General features: G+C 40.6%; 1 protein-coding gene across 3 annotated transcripts in view; it reads right to left on the bottom strand.

The window, feature by feature from the left end:
• The window catches only part of plpp1 (phospholipid phosphatase 1), a 107,573-nt gene that overhangs the window by 57,525 nt on the left and 27,968 nt on the right, over window positions 1–22,080 (bottom strand). Inside the window, exon 2 of one of the 3 annotated variants that reach the window (XM_033030582.1) lies at window positions 18,927–19,081. The exons of 1 other annotated variant lie outside the window; for it this stretch is intronic. In XM_033030582.1, coding sequence (XP_032886473.1) covers window positions 18,927–19,081 — 155 coding nt within the window. Of the gene's footprint in view, window positions 1–18,926; window positions 19,082–22,080 lie in introns of those variants that run through there. One more of the 3 variants, XM_033030601.1, reaches the window with a different exon arrangement.

The raw sequence follows: 22,080 nt of genomic DNA, 5'->3' as shown, positions 1-22,080 counted from the left end.
AGGCAGGGGACAGTAGAATATAGGCCATGTGCAGGCAGATGGGATTAGTTTAAATTGGTATCATGGTGAGCAGGGACATCATGGACTGAAGGGCCTGTTCCTGGGCTCTACTGTTCCATGTCTATGTAATCAAATTTCTAATAGGCTTTGCGAACGGGAAATGATAACAGCAGTTAGACATAATAACCTACTATATGTGCAGCAACATATTATGTGAATTGTTTCTCAAAATAATATTTGTTATCTCTATGTTATGTAAACACGAAACAGTCATCTCTGTTAAGTGTTTTTTAAATCATTTCTAATGTGCATCATTGCTGCAAAAGATAATGAACAGATCATTGAAAGAAAAGTGAGAAATGCTAACAAATGCAGGCAACCCCCATGTTACAATCATTCAGGTAACAGAATTTTACCCTTACAGAATTCACAAATCACTACCTGAAACTTTGAAATGTGGATTAAAATGAGCTCTTACAGAATTTGTAAAAAAAAAATAATAAACACATTTCATTTTTTGATTTGCATTTCCTGACACATGTAGATGACATGACCTTGCATTATGGAAAATTGCGATTAAAACCATTTTATAGAAACACAATCTCCCCGTAATACGAGAGTCACCAATGTCCCTAAAAGACTTGAGAGATTCATGTAGAAAATTCTGGTATTTCTCTTCGTAGAAGCACCTGTGAGGAAACCAAAAGTCAGGTTTTACTATTGTTGCTGGGTTCAATGATTATTTTTTACTGGTCTGTATAGGCTGCTGTTGGAATTGGTCGCTACTGTGATACTAAGTACTAAATCAACATTTACTGCAGGTGTGACTGAAAGGAAAGCTTTCTTGATTCAGATAACCTAGTTGACTATCTTACTAACACCACTGAAAAGGAAATAAACATACACATGGAATCGCATTTTCTTAAATAACATAGCTTAAGAGAATTCAAATTTATTATATGAATCAATTTCCTTTAATTCAAATACTGTTGCATACCTGCCTCTCATCTATTCTACATTGAATTGGGCGGACCAGAACATTTCCCGGAGTTTAACATATGCAATAGCTTTCAGGTAACTAGGCTTTGTCAGAAGAAAATAATTAGTTGTTATTTTTCATGCAGAAACTGCACGAGGAAATACTTTTTCTCACAGAGAGTTGTGAGTGTGGAATTATCTGCCTCGGAGGGCGGTGAAGGCCGGTTCTCTGGATACTTTCAAGAGAGAGCTAGATAGGGCTTAAAGATTACGGAGTCAGGGGATATGGGGAGAAGGCTGGAACGGGGTACTGATTGGGGATGATCAGCCATGATCACATTGAATGGCGGTGCTGGCTCGAAGGGCTGAATGGCCTACTCCTGCACCTATTGTCTATTGTACAAATATTTGAGATTGTCCATCATGAGATGTATTTTGGCACAAGCTAATTGATTTTTTAAATATTATTTAATGGATCGTCAATTGCTACCACAAAACTGAAACAGAATTCTGTGACTTGGAACAATTAAATGAAGCCAAGGCGTTAGTGATATAAATAATCTTGAAAGGCCCACGGAGTGGAACCACTAACATTCCAGCAAACGCCTAGCCACATCTAGCATGCCATTTCTTGATGAACATAATAGTAAAAGGTTGTTAACTTTGAAATCTAAATTCAAACTGCTTGACATTTCTCAGCTGTCAATACTGCAGCATTTGCTCTGAAACTAAACAAAAGGCCAAGGGGGTTATTGGCAAATATCAAAAAATTCAAAGTTAAACGGGAGTAGGGGGTGAAATGCAACAGCAAATGATACAACTCCATTGCATTCTAACCAAAATACAACAGCAGAATAGAGAAATGCAAGGGAGGTGATGGGCTGACATTACTCCAGCCCATTTCTGCTCTCACCGGCACTTGCTTTTGACCTTCTCTTAATATCCCAGGCACCTTTCCAGAGCAGCTGCACATTACAAACCACAGAATTACTCAGAATTAATAGTCCAGAACTATAACTTATTCAGGAGACAGTGACTCTGCTTTGAGAATGTAGAGCGAATAAAATTAGATTAAATTACTGCAGGGTCAGTGTAAATGGGTGGTTGATGGAAAGGAGTAACTCAGTGAACTGATGGACTCTTTTACGTGTCATAATTTGCTGTATGACTATCTCACATACATTGGCAGCCTGGAATACATTTTTGGGGGGGCGGTTGAAACTTTGAGTGAAATGTTTATCAGCAAAATATTTAGCAGGAGATGAGGACCTGCAAACTTCCAGACAAAGATGGAGCTGTGGGTACCCATATGGGCCCCAGCTATGCATGTCCTTTTGTTGGTTTTGTTGAAAGCTATTTGTTCCAAACATACCCCAGCATCATTCCCCAAATCTGCACCAGGGCTGCCTTCTGAACCGGTGCAGAAATTGTTGTTTTCATCAACTTTACTGCTAAATTCCACCCTGCCCTCAAATTCACACATTTCTCCCCTTTCTCAATCTCTCCGTCTCCATATCAGGGGACAGTATCGGCTGACATCTAGTAAAAACCCACTGACTCCTTCCTCTATCTGACTCTACACCTTCTCCCTCCCTGCCTCCTGAAAGGATATCATCCATTTTTCTCTGTCACTGCCACATCTCCTCCCAAGTTGAGACTTTCCACTCAAGGACATCTGAGATGTTTTCTTTCTTCAATAAACAAGGCTTCCCCATTGCTGCTGTGGATGGAGCCCTCACCTATGTATTTTCTATGAACCTGCAGTTCTGCTCTCACGCCCCCTCCCTCCAGACAGAACTAGAATAGAGTTCCTCTGGTTCTCACCTATCTCCCCCCCCCCCCACCCCCCACAGCTTCCGTATCAAACACAACATTCTCCGACATTTCTGCCACCTTCAAGATGATCCCACCATCAGTCCCCACCCCTCCTTTTACCGCAAAGGCCACTCTCTCCGCAACTCCTTGTTTCACTCATCCTTGACCACCCAACATGCCTCTTCCCCAGCCACTTTCCCCAGCAACCGCAGGAGATGTAGCATCTATCCAAAACCTCTGCACCCACTTCCATCCTGGGACCGCAGCAGTCTTTAGAACTACAGTATGCACAGCAGCACTAGTCTTTAGAACTATGCACAACCCAAGTCTTTAGAACTATGCACAACAGCACTAGTCTAATCAGGAAGGGTAGAAGTCATCTCACAAAATGTCAGGCGTTAGTTAGTTCAGTTAACATTATTAAGTTTATGATTGATTTTTACAATATGGGCATATAAAATTATATGAAATGAAGGGAGATAAAAGAGGAAACAAGCTAGCCATGATCTCTATATCAGCAGAATATGCTCGAGGGACTAAATGTCCTATTGTTGTTCACAAGTTATCTCAAAGTTACAACTTTATTTATTTTTTAAAGAGCTACAATTTTTAATACTTTTACTGAATGTTCTGCTCATCGTGATAAGAGCAAAGTCAATTACACAAACAGAGGAAAACGATCTCACAAGTTTTTACTTTTGTTGCGATCTATACAGTTGTGATAATCTGTAGTTAAGAATTACAAAGATCTCTTCAGTTTCTAGTGGCTACATATCTCAATGTAATAGTCAGTAAAAAACACATTGATAGGGCACGTCAATGCAGTTATTATTTAACTCATTTTAGTCAGTGTAACATTTGTCACAGAATCCATGCAGGGGATGGGAAAATATATTAAAAATGTCAACCAAAGATTCTGCTTCCAATTCCCTGCCAATTCCATTCCAAATAAAATCATCAACACATTTACAGGCCACATCCTAAGTGAAACAAGTTCATTATCTCAAATCCTGCAAGGTTTCAAACTTAAAATACTCACCCTGGTTTTAAATCTTTCAATGGCCTAAATCACCTTTCTGTCTGTAATCATCTCCCTAGTTAGCCCTCTAACTTTCTGAGATCTATATTCCTCCAGTTCTGGCCACAGTCACCTCCTGATATGGAATCATTCCATCACTAGCAGGGTATACACAAAATGCTGGAGTAACTGAGCGGCTCAGGCCTGAAGCAGGGTCTTGACCCGAAACGCCACCTAATCGTTTTCTCCAGAGATGCTGCCTGGTCCATTGAGTTACACTAGCATTTGGTGTCTATCTAGGTGCAAAGCAGCATCTACACTTCCTTCCTATACACTAGCAGGGTACAGGTATATCGTTATCTGAAAGTGGCGACACAGTTAGACATTGTGGTGAACGCAACATACGGTACATTTGCATTCAACAAGTTATTTAAGTACAAGAGTTGGGACTTAATGTTATAACTGCACAACACGTTGATTGCACCTGGAATATTGTGTGTTTTGGTCGCTATACTAGAGGAAGGATGCGACTAAGATAGAGAAGATGCAGACAAAATTTAACAAGATGGTGTTGAGACTGGAGGCTTGAATTAAAAAGACAGACTGGATAGTTGGGACTAAGCCTGGAACAAAGGAGGCTGCGGGGTGACCTTATAAGAGCTAAAAAAAAATGATGAGGGACAAAGATAAAGTGAATGATCACAGTCTTATTATCAGAATCGGGGAGAGGGGAAAGATTTAAGAGAGACCTAAAAGGCATATTTTTCACAGAGCGTGGTGGGTATCTGGAATGAGCTGCCAACGGAAGTGGTAGCAATAGGTACAACTATAATGTTTAAAAAAACACATTAACTGGTTCATGGATGGTTATTTTTAGAGGGATAAGGCCACAATGTAAGCAAATGGATTGAGATCAGCTTGGTTGGCATGAATCAGTTGGGCTAATGGACCTGTTTCCATGTTGTATGATTCCATGACTCCGATAGCTTTACTTTCATCTGTCTCCATCATTGCAATTCCCTCCCTAAACCTATGCTCCCTAAAGGAAGACACAAAATGCTGGAGTAACTCAGTGGGACAGGCAGCATCTCCGGAGAGAAGGAATGGGTGACATTTCGAGTCGAGACCCTTCTTCAGACCCTTTGCTCCCTAAACTTCCCTTGATCGATTAATATGCTCCACAAAGCCTCCCTTTCATTTGCTCTAATATTAATTTCGATGTCAGACCTTAATTTCGCGTTTTCTGCATTTTGTACTATTTCACCGAACAACTAAAAACAGTGCTCATAAAACAGTATCTGCCACCAGGTGCCTACCAGTCAATGTCAATACCATTTGAGAGACGACAAAAATGGCAGAGCCTGCAGAACTGTACTGTTAGCAGCACCTTATCCATAACCTACTATTCCTTGGTAATTCAAGTACTCATTCAGATGCTTCTTAAAAGTTGTGAGAATATCGACTTCATCACTTTCTCAAATAGTCCAGATTTCAGTAGGAAGAATTATTCCTCCGATCCCCTGTAAACCTTAGTCCATAACTTAAACCTATGCCCTCTGGTCTTAGTCACTTCTGCCATGAGGGAAAGTTTCTTACTCATTTATGACACTCAATTTTGTTTACCTCCATCAGGTTCCTTTTCAAGCAAATTTTTCAAACATGAATTAACTTTCATAAAACTCATGTTGAATCAATTTAATTATATTCAGCATCCTAAATGATTAGCTATTTCCTTTTTTATTATTGAATCTAGCACCTTATGGCAGTTCCCTGCCTAATGGGTTTCTCCCATTCTTTGAAGAAGGAAGTCACATTGACAGTTGCTTCTCATTGACTTATGTTTCCCAAGGCTCTACCTTTATTTGACCTACAAGAGTGCGTCACTTCACACTTATCAGGATTAAGTTACACATGCCATTGCCCCACCCAAATCAAACAGACAAATGAATGGAACGGAAGAGTTAGTAATTGCATCTAGAACTCAAACTGAGCATGCCATGAACTTTAACAATCTAATGTGAAGCCCAAGCCAAACTCAGTCAAATAATCTGAAATAATGATCTTTCCATGAAAAAGGACAAAGTACAGAAGTACAGCCTGACATCAAAGTAAATATTGTCACGGTTCACTGATAACGCAATGTTGATCACCCTTCCTGGTACTTAATTAGTAGGGTGTATCACTATGCAGATTAAAGTGACACAAATGGGCAAAGTCTCAAGTTCAATTGCGGTCTGTTCTGAATCTGTTGTCATCAGTCACAAAAGCAATAGAAACTTTGGAAAAACAGGAAAAAGGCACGATTTTAGAAATTCCAATAAAACGACCCTGTTAGAATTTATTTTTTTCTAACAGCAACAATAACATATTTGGTATTGCTGAATCACAAAAGGAGATCCAAGTATTCTTGATTTTAACAGAAGAGCAGAAAATTAGAAAACAGAAAAATTATTTTACTTCTGAAATTCTGAAGCAAGGAAACTTACAGCACAAGTTGAGGGACTGTTGCGTGCTCTGTTTTGCAGATAAATTGCTCACCCCTGCCTCACCTGACAGTGCCATTCAAGCCGAGGGCTTCTTGCCTTCCTCAGACAAGGTTAAAAAAGCAGGGGTCGGCTTTCTAAAAAACTCTGCATGGTGCTCGGATGTGGCATTCCTAGTGAACTCCTGCTCCCCAGAATTGGAATATCTTACAGTAAAGTGTCGTCCCTACAACCCGTTTAGTTTAGTTTATTATTATTGTCACATGTACCAAGGTACAGTGATAAGCTTTTTGTTACGTGCTATCCAGTCAGCAAAAGGACGATACACGATTGCAATCAAGCCGCCCATGGTGTACAGATACAGGATAATGGAAGTAGCGTTGAGCACAAGATAAAGTCCAATAAAGTACAACTAAAGATAGTCCAAATGTCTCCAATGAGGTAGATGGTAGGTCAGGACCACTCTCTAGTTGGTGATGGAACGGTTCAGTTGCCTGATAACAGCTGGGAAGAAACTGTACCTAAATCTGGAGATAGGCATTTTCAAACCTCTGTACCTCTTATGACAATAGATAATAGGTGCAGGAGTAGGCCATTCGGCCCTTTGAGCCAGCACCGCCATTCAATGTGATCATGGCTGATCATCCACAATCAGTACCCCGTTCCTGCCTTCTCTCCATATCCCTTAATCTAACTCTCTCTTGAAAGCATCCAGAGAACCAGCCTCCATCGCCCTCTGAGGCAGAGAATTCCATACACTCACAAATCTGTGTGAAAAAGTTTTTCTTCATCTCCGTTCTAAATGGCTTACCAATTATGGCCCCTAGTTCTGAACTCCCCCAACATTGGGAACATGTTTCCTGCCTCTAGCATGTCCAAACCCTTAATAATCTTATATACTTCAATAAGATCCCCTCTCATCCTTCTAAATTCCAGAGTATACAAGCCCAGCCGCTCCAATCTATCAACATATGGCAGTCCCGCCATCCCGGGAATTAACCTTGTAAACCTACGCTGCACACCCTCAATAGCAAGAATGTCCTTCCTCACGTTTGGAGATCAAAACAGCACACGATACTCCAGATGTGGTCTCACTAGGGCCCTGTACAGCTGCAGGAGGACCTCTTTGCTCCTATACTCAAATCCTCTTGTTATGAAGACCAACATGCCATTTGCTTTCTTCACTGCCTGCTGTACCTGCATGCTTACTTTCAGTGACTGATGAACAAGGACCCCCCAGATCCCGTTGTACTTCCCCTTTTCCCAACTTGACACCATTTAGATAATAATCTGCCTTCCTGTTTTTGCCACCAAAATGGATAACCTCACATTTATCTGCATTAAACTGCATCTGCCCACTCACCCAACCTGTCCAAGTCACCCTGCATCCTCATAGCAGTCTCCTCACGGTTCACACCGCTACCCAGCTTTGTGTCATCTGCAAATTTGCTAAGGTTACTTTAAAAACCCTTCATCCAAATCATTGATATATATTGCCTGATGGGAGTGGGGAGAGAGGGAGTGAGACTTGCCCTTCATTATGTTTGTGGCCTTGCCGAAGCAGTGTGAAGTGTGGATCGAGTCAATGGCAGGGAGGTTGAATAGCTCTGCTTTCAATGCCATAATCCCATCTAAACTCATCTCTAGACTCCAGGATCTAGGAATCAGCTCCCCTTTCTGCCACTGGATTTTCGACTTTCTGGCCAACAACCAGGATCGGTGACAACAACTCCTCCACAATAATTCTGAGCATCAGTGCCACACAAGGATTTGGTCTCAGTCCTCTGCTCACGACAGTACATCCAAATTCAGTTCCAATTCACAGTACCAGTTTGAAGATGACACCACTGTGGCCGAGTTGGTGAGACTGCATTTAGAATATTGTGTTCAGTTCTGGGCACCATGTTATAGGAAAGATATTGTCAAGCTTGAAAGGGTTCAGAAAAGATTTACGAGGATTTTGCCAGGACTAGAGGGTGCGAGCTATAGGGGGAGGTTGAGTAAACTGGGTCTCTATTCCATGGAGCGCAGAAGGATGAGGGGATATCTTATGGAGGTGTACAAAATCATAGAGCGGGTAGATGCACAATCTTTTGCCCAGAGTAGGGGAATCGAGGACCAGAGGACATAGGTTCAAGGTGAAGGGGAAAAGATTTAATAGGAATCCGAGGGGTAACCTTTTCACACAAAGGGTGGTGGGTGAATGGAACAAGCTGCCAGAGGAGGTAGTTGAGGTTGTAACTGTCCCATCGTTTAAGAAACAGTTAGACGGGTACATGTATAGGACAGGTTTGGAGGGATATGGACCAAGCACAGCCAAGTGGGGCTAGTGTAGCTGGGACATTGTTGGCCAGTTGGGCAAGAAGGGCCTGTTTCCACACTGTATCACTCTATGAATCCTTAATGACAAAAAGGAATGACTTAGTGACACAGTGTCAGGGCAATAACCTCTCCCTTAATGTCAGCAAGATGAAGGAGCTAGTACTGACTTCAGGAAGCTTGGTGGGGTACATGCTCCAATAAACATCAATGGTGCTCATGTGGAAATGGTTAAGAATTTCAAGTTTCTTAGCATTATTACCAATTGTCTGTTGGGGACCAACCCGATTGACGCGATAGCCAAGAAGACACACCGGCACCTCTACTTCCTGATGAGGCCGATAAAATTTGCCATGCCTTTAATCACTCATAATCCTCTACAAGTGCACCATAGAAAGTATACTGTCAGGTGGCAACACAGCTTGGTTTGGCAACAGCTCTGTCCAAGACCGCAAGAAATTGTAGAGTTTTAGAAATGTAGCCCAGTCCTTCACAAAACTAAAAGTGTAGATTGGCTCAATCTACACTTCACGCTGCCTCAGAAAAATAGCCAACGTAATCAAAGAAGTCCCACCGTGTCATTTCTTTTTCTCTGCTCCCATCCAACAGAAGATGCAGTATTTGAAAGTGTGCACCACCAGACTCAGGAACTGCCTATTCCCCTCACTTGTCAGTCTTCTGGACGGTCCTTCCTTAAGCTATGGTACGATTCGATTTACCTCTACTCCATTGAGGACATTGGACTTTGTCTAAGAAATTGATATGCTACAATGTTGAGAACTATATTCTGCACTCTGTATCTTCCCCTTTGCTCTATCTATTGTACTGGAATTTGAACTGACTACATCTACTGTATATATGTTATATCTAATCTGTATGGATAGAATGTAAAACATAGCTTTTCACTGTACCTCAACACCAGTGACAATAATAATAAACATAAACCTATTATCCATTGATTCCATGTTAAACAAGGAGACCGGGTTAACCTTGTGACCCAGCTTGACCCACTTCAAACACTTTTAAGAAAATGCTCCAGGCCACTTCTCTATCAAAAGTGTCCTTCCTGAAGGGGAAGATATTTACAAGAAGGTCATATTAAGCATTAACTATGCAAATATGAAATCTATCAAAATATATCTTTGAAATTGCATATCTTTCATTGTGTTGTAGAATACTCTTGGTATGGGATTAAATACTTTTTTTACACCCTGCCTGAATTTTCTTTTAGGGATCTTCTGACAGGTTGCAGATTTAAGAACTAGGATAACAAGTACAGCATAACAGATCAGCCATTTAGATTTGCAAATTAAGAGATTTTTTTTTTTTTTTTTTAATTGCAAAATTCTCAACCTCAGAGAGCTTTCAATATTTTACCATTGATTTCATGCTTGTTATTCATTTGATATTTTGACACAAAAGAATCAAATAATTTGGAAATGAGAAGGGCTCATGATTGAGGCTTTGGATCAATAACAATACTGCCAAATGGTGCAGTAGGATCAGGGGTACATACGCTGGTTTGAAAATCTGATGTTCCTCTGAGGCTGATGTTGGATACCTTAAGAGTATTATATACAAATAGTTCACAAGGTATTTCAATAAGAAAAGTGTATTCACACTGTGTTTTTAATTTTGTTTTTGGATTGAATTCTGTTTTTAATTTGTGTCTCTGTGATGTCTTTTTTACCTGTTCTATTCCGATTATATGTTTTTATTCCGATTACTATGTAAGTTGTCCTTGAGATGTCTGAAAGGCGCCCATTAAATAAAATTTATTATTATTATTATTGCGAGATTATTTCAGTGCCATAACTTTACATTGCCCGAGCACTTCAGTAGGTTATTAATGGCTCTCTATTATTAGCACTGTTTTAATCAGACTTGCATTCTAAAATCATATCAGAAACGATGTTACTGATAACATGCCATTTCACTGTTCAATTTTATTTTCATAATCACTCACATAATCACTGCTTCTAAAAACTGCACTCAATTCAAGAATTAAAATGTGGGTACAGAGACTTCCATATTGGAATGTTTGTGGATAACACCAAATGGCACCTCAGACCATCAATAATCTGAGCCCAAGCTGAATTGACACAGATTAAGACGTAGCACACAAGGATGAAGAAGATAGGCAACGACGGGTCGGCAGGCATTCTTTCTAATGGCTGCTGCAGTCAAAATGGTGATGTACAGGATGGATGAAAGGAAGACTTTTTTTAATGTGCTACTCAATGTCATTATTCAAAAATAATCACCAGTGCAACGTCTGAAAGTTGTGGAAGAAACTGACCTGCACATGCAGACTCATTGATGCTACTTAGCTAATGATGACTTTATAGGAATTTACATAGCTTGGCATCCAACTTGCCCACAGGGGAGAAAAATGCACCCATGCAGGCCGTGATAAAGATGTTTAAATTTAAATGTGCCTGGCTATTTTCTGCCTACAGATCCAATAGCTGTCTAGCGCCTATCTGCCATTATTCAATTTTTTGCCTGTATTACCCTGGGTTTTATTGTTTTTGATTTTAGTCCCTGATTTATGGGCTGCTTATTATGTTTTCCATTGAGCTTCCTGGAAACATTTCAGAAAGAGGGAGTGGACAACAGATTGGCAAATGCTAGGGGATGTGTTTTTTTTGCTGATAACATTAGCCCAGGAAACAGCATGGAAAGATAATGCTTGTCTAAAGGGAATCAAAGACAAACTTTTCCAGTATATCTTTTGTTTCCCTTCTTAGCCCTAGGCTTTTTTTTCCAGAAGATTGTAGGGCTAACAGCAGTAAGAGGGGTTCAGCCTCAATGGTAATTCTTCAGGCTAATTCGGTGGTAGACAATCTGTCAGACTGACCTGTCAGAAGAAGGGTCTTGACCCGAAACATCACCCATTCCTTCCAGCCAGAGATGCGGCCTGTTCTGCTGAGTTATTCCAGCATTTAGTGTCTATCTTTGATGTAAACCAGCATCTGCAGTTCCTTCCTACAGTGATTCAGTGGTAAATTTGACAGACCAGCTAGTCATCTCTCAATCATCCTTTTCATATATTGATTCAATATCAAAAATTAATTTGGGACAAATGATTCATGGAAACATCCAATCACTTCCAATCAGATCACAAAACTATGAAATGATGGTGGTTCAGTGCAGAAACAAGGAACTGCAGATGCTGATTTATACCAAAGATAGATACCAAGTGCTGGAGTAACTCAGTGGGTCAGGCAGTATCTCTGGAGGAAAAGGATGGGTGACATTTTGGGTCGGAACCCTTCTTCAGACTCTTTGCAATGAATCAATGATTGATTCATGAGATAACAATTACAATATGGCAGGGCTGCCAACACTGGGTGAGAGTTGGGAGTGAGAAATTGCGAGAGACCAAGCCCGATGGAGCGTAGCGACCGATGGGGGTGGCGCGAGATTGTGGGAGGGTCCCACAACTTTATTTGTTTGCACACCTTTTATATTTTTCAGCTTGAAATTGTGCAATCTGGTGCATACTGTAGCGAGTATCTTAACTCACACTTGAATGCAATATTTATGCTTTAAATTGGATTAGCTATGAATAAGATTAGGCTAAATCTTGACTTTATCTTTTTAACAGAAACATGGTTAAGTGTAAATAATAGTGACACAGCTTTGATTGAATCAGCACCTCCCGGTTTTATTTTTATAAATGAAGCCAGAATACACAGAAAAGGAGGTGGAGTCGCCATTTTATATAAAGAGACTTTACAATGCAAGAAAATGTCCTGTGGAAATTTCAACTCCTTCGAATATGTCGCTGCTCAGCTGAGTTCTCCCCAGCGAACAATACTTTTAACTATTTACAGGCCACCAAAATATGATGCACAGTTTTTTGATGAGATTGCCAAATTACTGTCCATTGTATGCATTGATTTCGATTGTGTTGTCTTAGTGGGTGATTTTAATATTCACATAGATAATGCAGAGGATGGAGGTACAAAAGAGCTCCTGAACATTTTGGACAACTTTGGACTTAATCAGCACGTAACAGAGCCAACTCACAATAGGGGGCATATATTGGATCTGATTATTTCCAAGGGTCTCGACATTTCTGATGCTATGGTGACTGATGTTGCTCTTTCCGATCACCACTGTGTATTTTTTTAAATGACCATCTCCGCTAGCAGTATCAGAAAAGAACCAGAGGTGATCGAAAGGCGCTGTATCAATGAAAACACCGGCGCATTGTTTACTCAGGCCTATACACCACCACCAACTCTGCCCTCGGCCTCTGTCGATGACCTTGTGGATGGTTTTAGCTCCAATGTTATGACTCTTATGGATGCTATTGCACCACTAAAGACCAAGGTTTTATCTGGAAGGAAAAAGCCACCATGGAGAAATGCCACAGCAGTGAGATCCCAAAGAACAAAGTGTAACAGGCCGAACGTAGGTGGCGAAAAACCAAACTACAGGTCCACTACGACATCTACAAAGACAACCTCCGTATCTATAATCAGGAATTGAAAGGGGCAAGGCAGTCCTTTTTCTCAGAGGTTATCAACAAAAATAATAATTCCCGCACCGTTTGCCGTTGTCGATAGACTGACAAACCCCTCATCATCAGTCCCTCCTGAGCTCCTGTCCAGCAAGTCGTGCAATGACTTTGCAGATTTCTTCACCGATAAAATTCTGAAGATAAGACAAACAATGTCTAGCTCCACCTCAGGGAACATGGCTTTGTCACCTATGCCTCCAGATTCACTAATGAATCTACAACATTTTAAACTTTTAGATTGTGCATCTCTGACTGAAACTGTTCAACAGCTAAAGTCCACTACCTGCTGTCTTGATCTGCTGCCCACAAGCTTCTTTAAAAATATTTTTAACAGTGTTGCACCAGAAGTACTGAACATAGTAAACACTTCCCTTCAATCGGGGCATTTTCCCGAAGCCTTAAAAACAGCAGTGATCAAGCCCCTATTGAAGAAGCCTAATTTGGATGCCTCAGCTATGAGCAATTACAGGCCCATATCTAATTTAGCATTTTTGGCAAAGATTAGTGAAAGGGTAGTTTACCAACAAATTTACTGCTTTATGACCCAAAACAATATTTTTAATGTTTTCCAGTCGGGATTTCGGCCATATCACAACCCCGAGACTGCACTCACTAAGGTCCTAAACGACATACATCTAAACAGTGATGCATCAAAAGCTTCAGTTTTGGTACTGCTAGATCTCAGTGCTGCTTTTGATACGGTGGACCACAACATACTGCTTGACAGACTGGAGAAGTGGGTGGGACTCTCTGGTTCTGTGCTGGACTGGTTCAAATCTTACTTGAAAGATCGGGATTATTTTGTTTCCCTTGGTAATTTTGAATCAGAACGTACAAAACTCACATGCGGGGTTCCTCAGGGCTCCATTCAAGCATAGAAACATAGAAAATAGGCGTAGGAATAGGCCATTCAGCCCTTCGAGCCAGCACTGCCATTCAATATGATCATGGCTGTTCATCTAAAATCAGTACCTCTTTCATGTTTTTTCCCCATATCCCTTGATCCTCAAGAGCAAAATGTAACTCTCTCTAGCTCGAGAAAATATCCAGCGAATTGGCCACTGCCTTCTGTGGCAGAGAATTACACAGATTCACAACTCTCTGGGTGAAGAAAGTTTGTCCTCATCTCAGTCCTAAATGGCCAACCCCTTATTCTTAAACTGTGTGTGTCCTGGTTCTGGACTCCCCCAACATCGGGAACATTTTTCCTGCAGTTACAGTAAGTGAAAATCTCGCAGGCAAGCAGGATGCTTTCTCCAACCACCCCCATTTGAAGGTCACTATCTTCCACCGTTTCTACCCAGTGCTTGGTACCTACTTCCAGCAGCTACTGGTTGTCCTCCAGGATGCACCGAGCCGTAGCCTGGTCTATGCCGGGAGCAGGACATGGCCTTACTTGCTGCGTTAGGTGACACTCATTTACTGCCCGGTCCTCCAGGATGCACCGAGCCACAGCCTGGTCCATGCCGGTTACCAGGACAAATTCGGCACATAGATTCTAACGGCAGCGGCGCAACGCTTCCGACGCCCCCAACGGACCGGGACTCTTGGCCGGAGCTGCAGCGAGCGACACGCCAGCCCAGCAAACTCTCGCCAGCCCGGCAAACACTCGCTAGCCCCACGTTCGCATCTGTCCCCGCCGCTGCTTCTGCTTGCATCCCTCTCTCAGCCCCAGCTCTCCAACACTCGCGGCCCATGCACTTGATATGAGTTTTGAAATTCTCGTTGATCACAGAATTTCTCACAACAGAGCGTGAGAAATTTGTGATCCGCGTGAGAACGTGAGAATTTGTCCAAATTCAAAGCGTGAGAGTTGGCAGCCCTGCATAATATGGGAACTCAGAAGAGGAAACAAGAGCTTAAAGGCATCAACCATGATCAGAATGACTAAAAGAGCAGGCTTGACAGGCCAAATCGCCTACTGGTGCTCCATTTTCTCATGCTATTTATATTTTAATCAGTACAAATCTTGCATTGTGAAAGGCATCAGCAAATATGAAACCATAAACGAATGAACAAGCAGCAAAATAGCTTATTTTTGATTATGCACTACAAACTAGTTTTCTTATTAATTTAAACAGATCAACTTCAAAGAAATTTGTGGAGGAAATTTTCAGGAAACAAACTGAGTTGTTCCACAATTCCTTTCCCTTATGCTATACATATTTAATCTCAACAAAGAGAATAACAGGAAGAAATCAGATTACATCTGATGGAAAGCTACGAGTAACCAATGGAACTTCAAATAAATGTAAAGCAAGTTTGAGACAATAGTTTTACTGTAATACGAACTCCATCATATCACAGCACTAATGGTGCTTTCTCACGGTGCGACCTGAAGCAAGACTTAACAAGAGTTTAACATTGTGGGAATCTCTGCGATAGCAGTACGGCATTCGTGGACCACCGAGGACCTCCGTGGCGCTAACGGCAGGTAGTCGTGTAACTTTGTAAGGTCGGGAGAAAATTCAAAAATTTTTGAATTTCTCCAAGAGTGACTTGAGCAGCGTTGCAACATTGTATGAACGCAGATGCCAGTGCGATATCCGTGCGATATCCGTAATGACACTTGCGGGTACCGTGGGAACTCCTGCGAACGGTAAACCCGGAAGCTTGACAGAAGGGACATAAGGTGGGTAAAAAAGGTGATCTCAATATCGCCAATGGACCATGTGTCCATCGAGGACGTCCCACCTAATTGTCATTGTTTGAGAATCTTTTTCACAGTAAAAAGACTTGCAGAGATGCCTCTCAGAAAAGCGCAAAGGGGTCAAAGAAAGTCAGAAAGTTTTTAGCCATGCAGGTAAATGAGGAGGAAACTCAGCAAGAGAGACAGGTGGAGAGGCAAGAGGAGATGCCAGAGATACCACTGCCTGTGGGCTCCTTGGAGCAGGGAGAGGGTGATCAAGGTGGATTTGAGATTGCCTCCCCAGTAGTGAGTATCTATAACAATACATTAGTTTATGTACAGGAGAACAATTTAATGTTATCCATGATTTAAAAACATACAATGCTACAGATGAAAAGATGAAAAAGTGCTGTTTTTGCAGGGAGACAGACTTTTATAAGATAAATTAAAGGAAACTGCAAAAACAGCACTTTTACATCTGTAGCATTGTATGTTTTTAAATCATGGATAACATTAAATTGTTCTCCTGTACATAAACTAATATATTGTTATACTCACTACTGGGGAGGCAATCTGAAATCCACCTTGATCACCCTCTCCCTGCTCCAAGGAGCCCGCAGGCAGTGGTATCTCTGGCATCTCCTCTTGCCTCTCCACCTGTCTCTCTTGCTGAGTTTCCTCCTCATTTACCTGCATGGCTAAAAACTTTCTGACTTTCTTTGACCCCTTTCTTTGCGCTTTTCTGAGAGGCATCTCTGCAAGTCTTTTTACTGTGAAAAAGATTCTCAAACAATGACAATTAGGTGGGACGTCCTCGATGGACACATGGTCCATTGGCGATATTGAGACCACCTTTTTAACTCACCTTATGTCCCTTCTGTCAAGCTTCCGGGTTTACCGTTCGCAGGAGTTCCCACGGTACCCGCAAGTGTCATTACGGATATCGCACGGATATCGCACTGGCATCAGCGTTCATTCAATGTTGCAACGCTGCTCGTCACTCTTGGAGAAATTCAAAAATGTTTGAATTTTCTCCCGACCTTACAAAGTTACACGACTACCTGCCGTTAGCACCACGGAGGTCCTCGGTGGTCCACGAATGCCGTACTGCTATCGCAGAGGTTCCCACGATGTTAAACTCTTGTTAAGTCTTGCTTCAGGTCGCACCGTGAGAAAGCCCTTTTAAAAGCAACCATTCCATGTTGACTTAATTTTGCCATGCTGCATTTTAAACACAATATTGGAGCAATTCCTGCACAGGGAAATACAAAGATCAATTCCCATCACAGAGTGAAAGCAACACTTTCAAAGGTTGCAAGAACCCCACTCAACAGGAAACATGAAAGCAATGTTTTTCTTGTTCTCAATTCCTGAAGGTTTAACATAACACAAGAATACAGAGTTTATTTTACAGCAGCTTTAGGACTGGTGGTGACACTCTTACAGGAATCAACTCCCACTCCAAAAGAAAATCCAAGCTGAGGGAATCCAACACTGTTGGAGACGTCAATGTTCAGGTGAGAGGTTAATACGGAAGAGCAAAAAAAAGAGTAGCACCGGAGTTATCCACAATCACTAAATCAACGTCACAATAATAGATTATTTCATTGTTAACCACATTGGTATTTATAAGAACTTACTATGAGGGAACTATTTGCACAAGAGAGTGCAGGTGCTAGAGTCTGGAGCGAATAAAAGGAGAGCTGCTGGAGAAACTCAGTGAGTCTTGTAGCATGTGTGGAGGGAAAGGGATAGTTGTCATTTCGGGCTGAAACCCATTATCTGGATTTGGTTAACATGGTGTATACACCGAAAGGGACATGAGAGGCATACAACAACAATCCACGTCGTTCTCTCTTTTCAGAAGAGTAAATGTCATCTTTAAAGTGTTAATAAAAATAACCAGTTGTACTGTGAGCACCACTCGTATCGTGTCTTTTGGATCCTATCTGAACTTTGGCTATTACCTTTGTTAACCATTAATTTCTTCACTGCTTCCAGCTCCATTCTCAAGCATCTTCAGGCTTGACTTGGTAACATGTGGCCTTTTGACACAGAGCTGCAGCCTGGACTGTCTGCCCTGACATCTTCAATCTAATTACAGTGATTGCTTCCTTCTGCTACTATTGACTTTTCATTTAATGAAGAGGGCACGCCAAATGTTCTTCCGTTTTAGTCAATGGTACTCTTCAACTGAGGGCTGGACAATTCTAGTCCTGCCCTCAGGTTTAGAATGCTCCAGCTCCATTGTACCTTTTAGCCAAGAATAGGCTAAAACTGGGGCAAGGACAGCAAATTGTGTCATGACAGGCAGAAAACTAACAAGCGACTCAAGTTGATTACTGCTGTTCAAGTGCTGAAGCCATTTGTGAAATGAGAAGTGCTCTGTCAAAGACTACCCAAGAACTAACCTCCACCATTAAGGATATTGGAACTGCAGCTGGGAAGTTAATCATGTTTGCAACTAATTCACATTAAAAACTGGAAGAGTGCACTAAAAAAAATACTGGGGAACGAAAATTCAGGAATAGCAAAGCAGAATGGCAGAAGAAATAATTTATTTTGCATAAATACCCAAATATATAATATAATAACACAGACCAAGCCAGTGCCCAAATTTGCAGTGCTGGCACCTCTCACAGATCAAAGCATTAGCAGCCAATATAGAACAGTCAGCATTAAGATGCATGCAACTGCAAGTCATACAAAAGTCTATTTTTAAAACAAGCATCTTATATTAATTAAGGCACTAGCTATTCTCTGGCCCTCCAAACCACCAAAGCGCATTATACACACCTTAAAGGTTTATAGCAAAAAGGGAGCAACCTACAAACATAGCTAATGACCCCGCCATCTTTGTACAGCCAGTGTTCTTATGTTGACTGTGTGGCATTTCTACATATTTATTGGAGAAGAGCCGACAGTTTGAAATTCAGCCTTTGTAGAAAATATTTAAAATTAATTTTAAAATGATGCATTTTCTCTAACGCTAGAAAACTAATATAAAAATGAAACAATAATAAAGTGGGTTTCATGATAAATAAACTAGTAACCACAAGTCAACATCATAGTTTAATCTTTCCCAATGCTTCCATCCTGCCAAGATGTTTGTGATGAGCCACAATTGTCCCACAGATTGTCTGAGCTACTTACAGCTGATATGGGCAGTGTAAACCCCACTGAATACAGGACAGTGGAAGTGATGGTACTGTTCCTGAATGGATACTTGATGGTTTCATCATCACAGTAAAAACCTCTTTGATAAGGTTTTATTTTGGCCACATTTAGAACACCCAGTGGCATACCAGCTGTAGGGAGGGAAAAAAGAATTTTAAGTGCACCTTAAACAGATAACTTTACAACAGCAGATTATATTCATGCTTCCAATGTGCAAAAAAAAAATCAATAAATAAATGTTTTTCTATTAAACTTTTAAACTGATACAATTCATTTACAAGGTATGAACATAATTACAAGGAGCACCAATAACCTCCATCCCCATTGTCCTTAAACTAGGAAGTCTGTTATGTCTTTTAAGAAGACAGTTAAGAGTTAACTGCATTGATTGAAACACAGTGGGCAAGGACACCAGTTTTCTTTCCTGAAGGTCATCAGTAATTTAAGCACAGGATGGCACGCCTTATATTTTCTCTCACGCAACATTCACGTAGTGCTCAACAGCAATTATGTGCATTTGTCCATTTGTATCAAGTAGTTTGCAAAATGTCTGGAGCCATTTACAATATGTTGCAAAAACATTGGTAGCATCTTATGTTCATTCTGAGAGAGAGAAATGTGAGACAAATGGGTTTCTGCAGGACTGAGGCTATCAATGATATTTGGGGTTATGACGAAGTTTGGCAGTCTCACGATGCTATTTAGAAGATCTCTGTAGTATTAATTACTTCTTCCATCAATTATTATCAGTAAAAATAGATCAGAGTCACATTGATGCATGACTATTTAAAGTGTTCTCTATTCAGCTACATGATGCCCACTTCCTTGAAAATTAACAATTGATAACTCTACAAACTGGACTGTCCAGACTAAGCCACACAGTATTTGCCTTAAAATTTAACAACAGATTACAAATGCTATTTAATAACGTATTACAAATGCTTTTTAATTTATCCTTCATGTTCTCCTGGTACCACACATTATAAAACAGGGATGTCTTATAATGCTAATGTTATTCTAAATTAATCCTTCAAGACATGCAAGCTTGTAGACTAAGAGAGAGATGCTCTTGAGTTTTTCCTCTCATACAGTGGAAAAGCACTTCTCCATCACAAAAAATGGTTCAGAATAGATATTTAGTGTTGATGACAGCTTGTGTTGCAATGTCTATTGAACCTCCATGATTTCCAGTCTTTGCGATTTCAAGTTGCTTCATTCAGTTTTAACATCATTTAGCAATTAAACCTTTTTTTTTGTTCTGAATTCATGTGGCGAAATGCTGACCACATAACAGGAAGCAAACTTCATGATGCATGTTTACACAAAAACTATCATAGTTCGGTTTCACTAGCCACTGCTAAAGCATTCCCAGGTTCACGTTAAAAGGAACAATTTATATTGCAGATACACAAAACAAGTAAGAAGAAAAGACAAACAAGTATTTAGCTAAAGGAAATGCTGAGGCAATAGGCTCCCATTTCCAAACATGAATCAAAACATAGATTACCTAGCAATTGGGGTGCGATATGGAATTAGTAACCCAGAGATATTTCAAATCCCACCACAACGGAGGTATTTAAACTGTTAATTAAATTTAATCAGAATGCTAATCACGGAGTGTTGTAAACAAATAGTTGGCTCACTAGGTCTTTCGGCAAGGGAGTTTGCTGCCTTTACCCAGTACTTAATTTACACAAGAATTCCCACAGGTAGGTAGTTGACTCTTCATTGTGCTTTAAATGGCCATGCAAGTCAATCAATCCTGGGACAATTTAGAAAAAAAAAATTACCAATACCCAAATGAAGAAATCTGCAACAGCCAAGTGATATCACCCTACAGAGTGCCAGCTCATATCTGTTTGGAAGAAAGTATCTAATTCACTTCCTTTGCGCATCACACAATGCTCCCTTTTACTGACAACTTTAAAAAACATCATGTTTCCAACTTTCAATAAAAGGTTGCCATCTTTGCACTGAGCACATAATGTCCCATGCCTTCATTATATCAGCAGTTCCAAATCCAAAAACTGTTATCCTCTTTCTTTATTCTTTCCAATCCTTGAAAGTCAGGGACATTTTGTCACAAAGGATTAGGCTGGTGGGCAGGAATTTTGGAAATGTGGTTCAGGTATCGCAGGGTTAAATTGGTGGATCCAGAGTTTCAGACGTGGTCAATCAGATCACTTTCAAGTGATGCCAAAGCTAATCTCACTTGTTTGTAATAGATCAACTTCTGGCTGAGTGGTCTGTGCTGCACTTGAACAACAGCATGGTTCAAACCATATGCATGGACACCTCCAAACACAAGTCATGGGAAGAGGACCCAGAACCAAATTGATATTTTATATTCTATGAGAAGATGAGATTAATACAGACGTCCCACTGATCAGCATGTGGAGGTCGGAATAGCCTGTCTCCATGCTGTGAGACTATGACATAATAAGAACTACACATTTAGCCATCTTCCTTTTGATTACATTCCTTTATGCATTGGACAAAAATATTTTATTACACAGATTTCCAAACCATGAATGGCTGTCAACCTCTGGTATTTTTCCCCAGATTTCCATTAATCATATGTAAAGTAAGGTTTAAAACATTGTGTGGGAAATCCAGTCCTGCTCCAGTCAACACCCAATATTTACGTGCAAACGGCTCGCTGGAAAGCATTCAGAAGTAGGAATCTAGGCAACCTTCTCTTCATGAAACCCAAGGGAATTGAGATCAATTACAGTGTTTGCAGACTCATCTCCGTTTCTGATTATAGACTGCATGGGATAAAGCATTGCATTGCAGACCTAATCGTCATCCCTACCGCTTTTACAATGGCACCACATAGACTGACAGTGTCAGTATTTTTAAGGTCAGTATTGCAGTTCAAAACATTTTTTCTTTTAAAAATAATATCAGGAAAATTCTCAATTTAAAGGAAGTACGAAAAGTATTTTAGCAATTATTACACAGCATTCATACGTCAATCTAACTTGATGGTGTGATCATTGCTCAAGTGTGCCTACCCACATTCTACTGATCTCTCAACCAATGCTAGTTTTGATTAATGAGCAATGTTATTTTTCCCCTCTTCTTCCATCTTGAAGTAACCTACATTCCCTGCATTGAAGTAACCTAC

The sequence above is a fragment of the Amblyraja radiata genome, chromosome 1 (genome assembly GCF_010909765.2).
Source record: "Amblyraja radiata isolate CabotCenter1 chromosome 1, sAmbRad1.1.pri, whole genome shotgun sequence".
Classification (NCBI taxonomy): Eukaryota; Metazoa; Chordata; class Chondrichthyes; order Rajiformes; family Rajidae; genus Amblyraja; species Amblyraja radiata.
The sequence above is the reverse complement of the archived record's forward strand: the minus strand, read 5'-3'. Positions and strand labels throughout refer to the sequence as shown.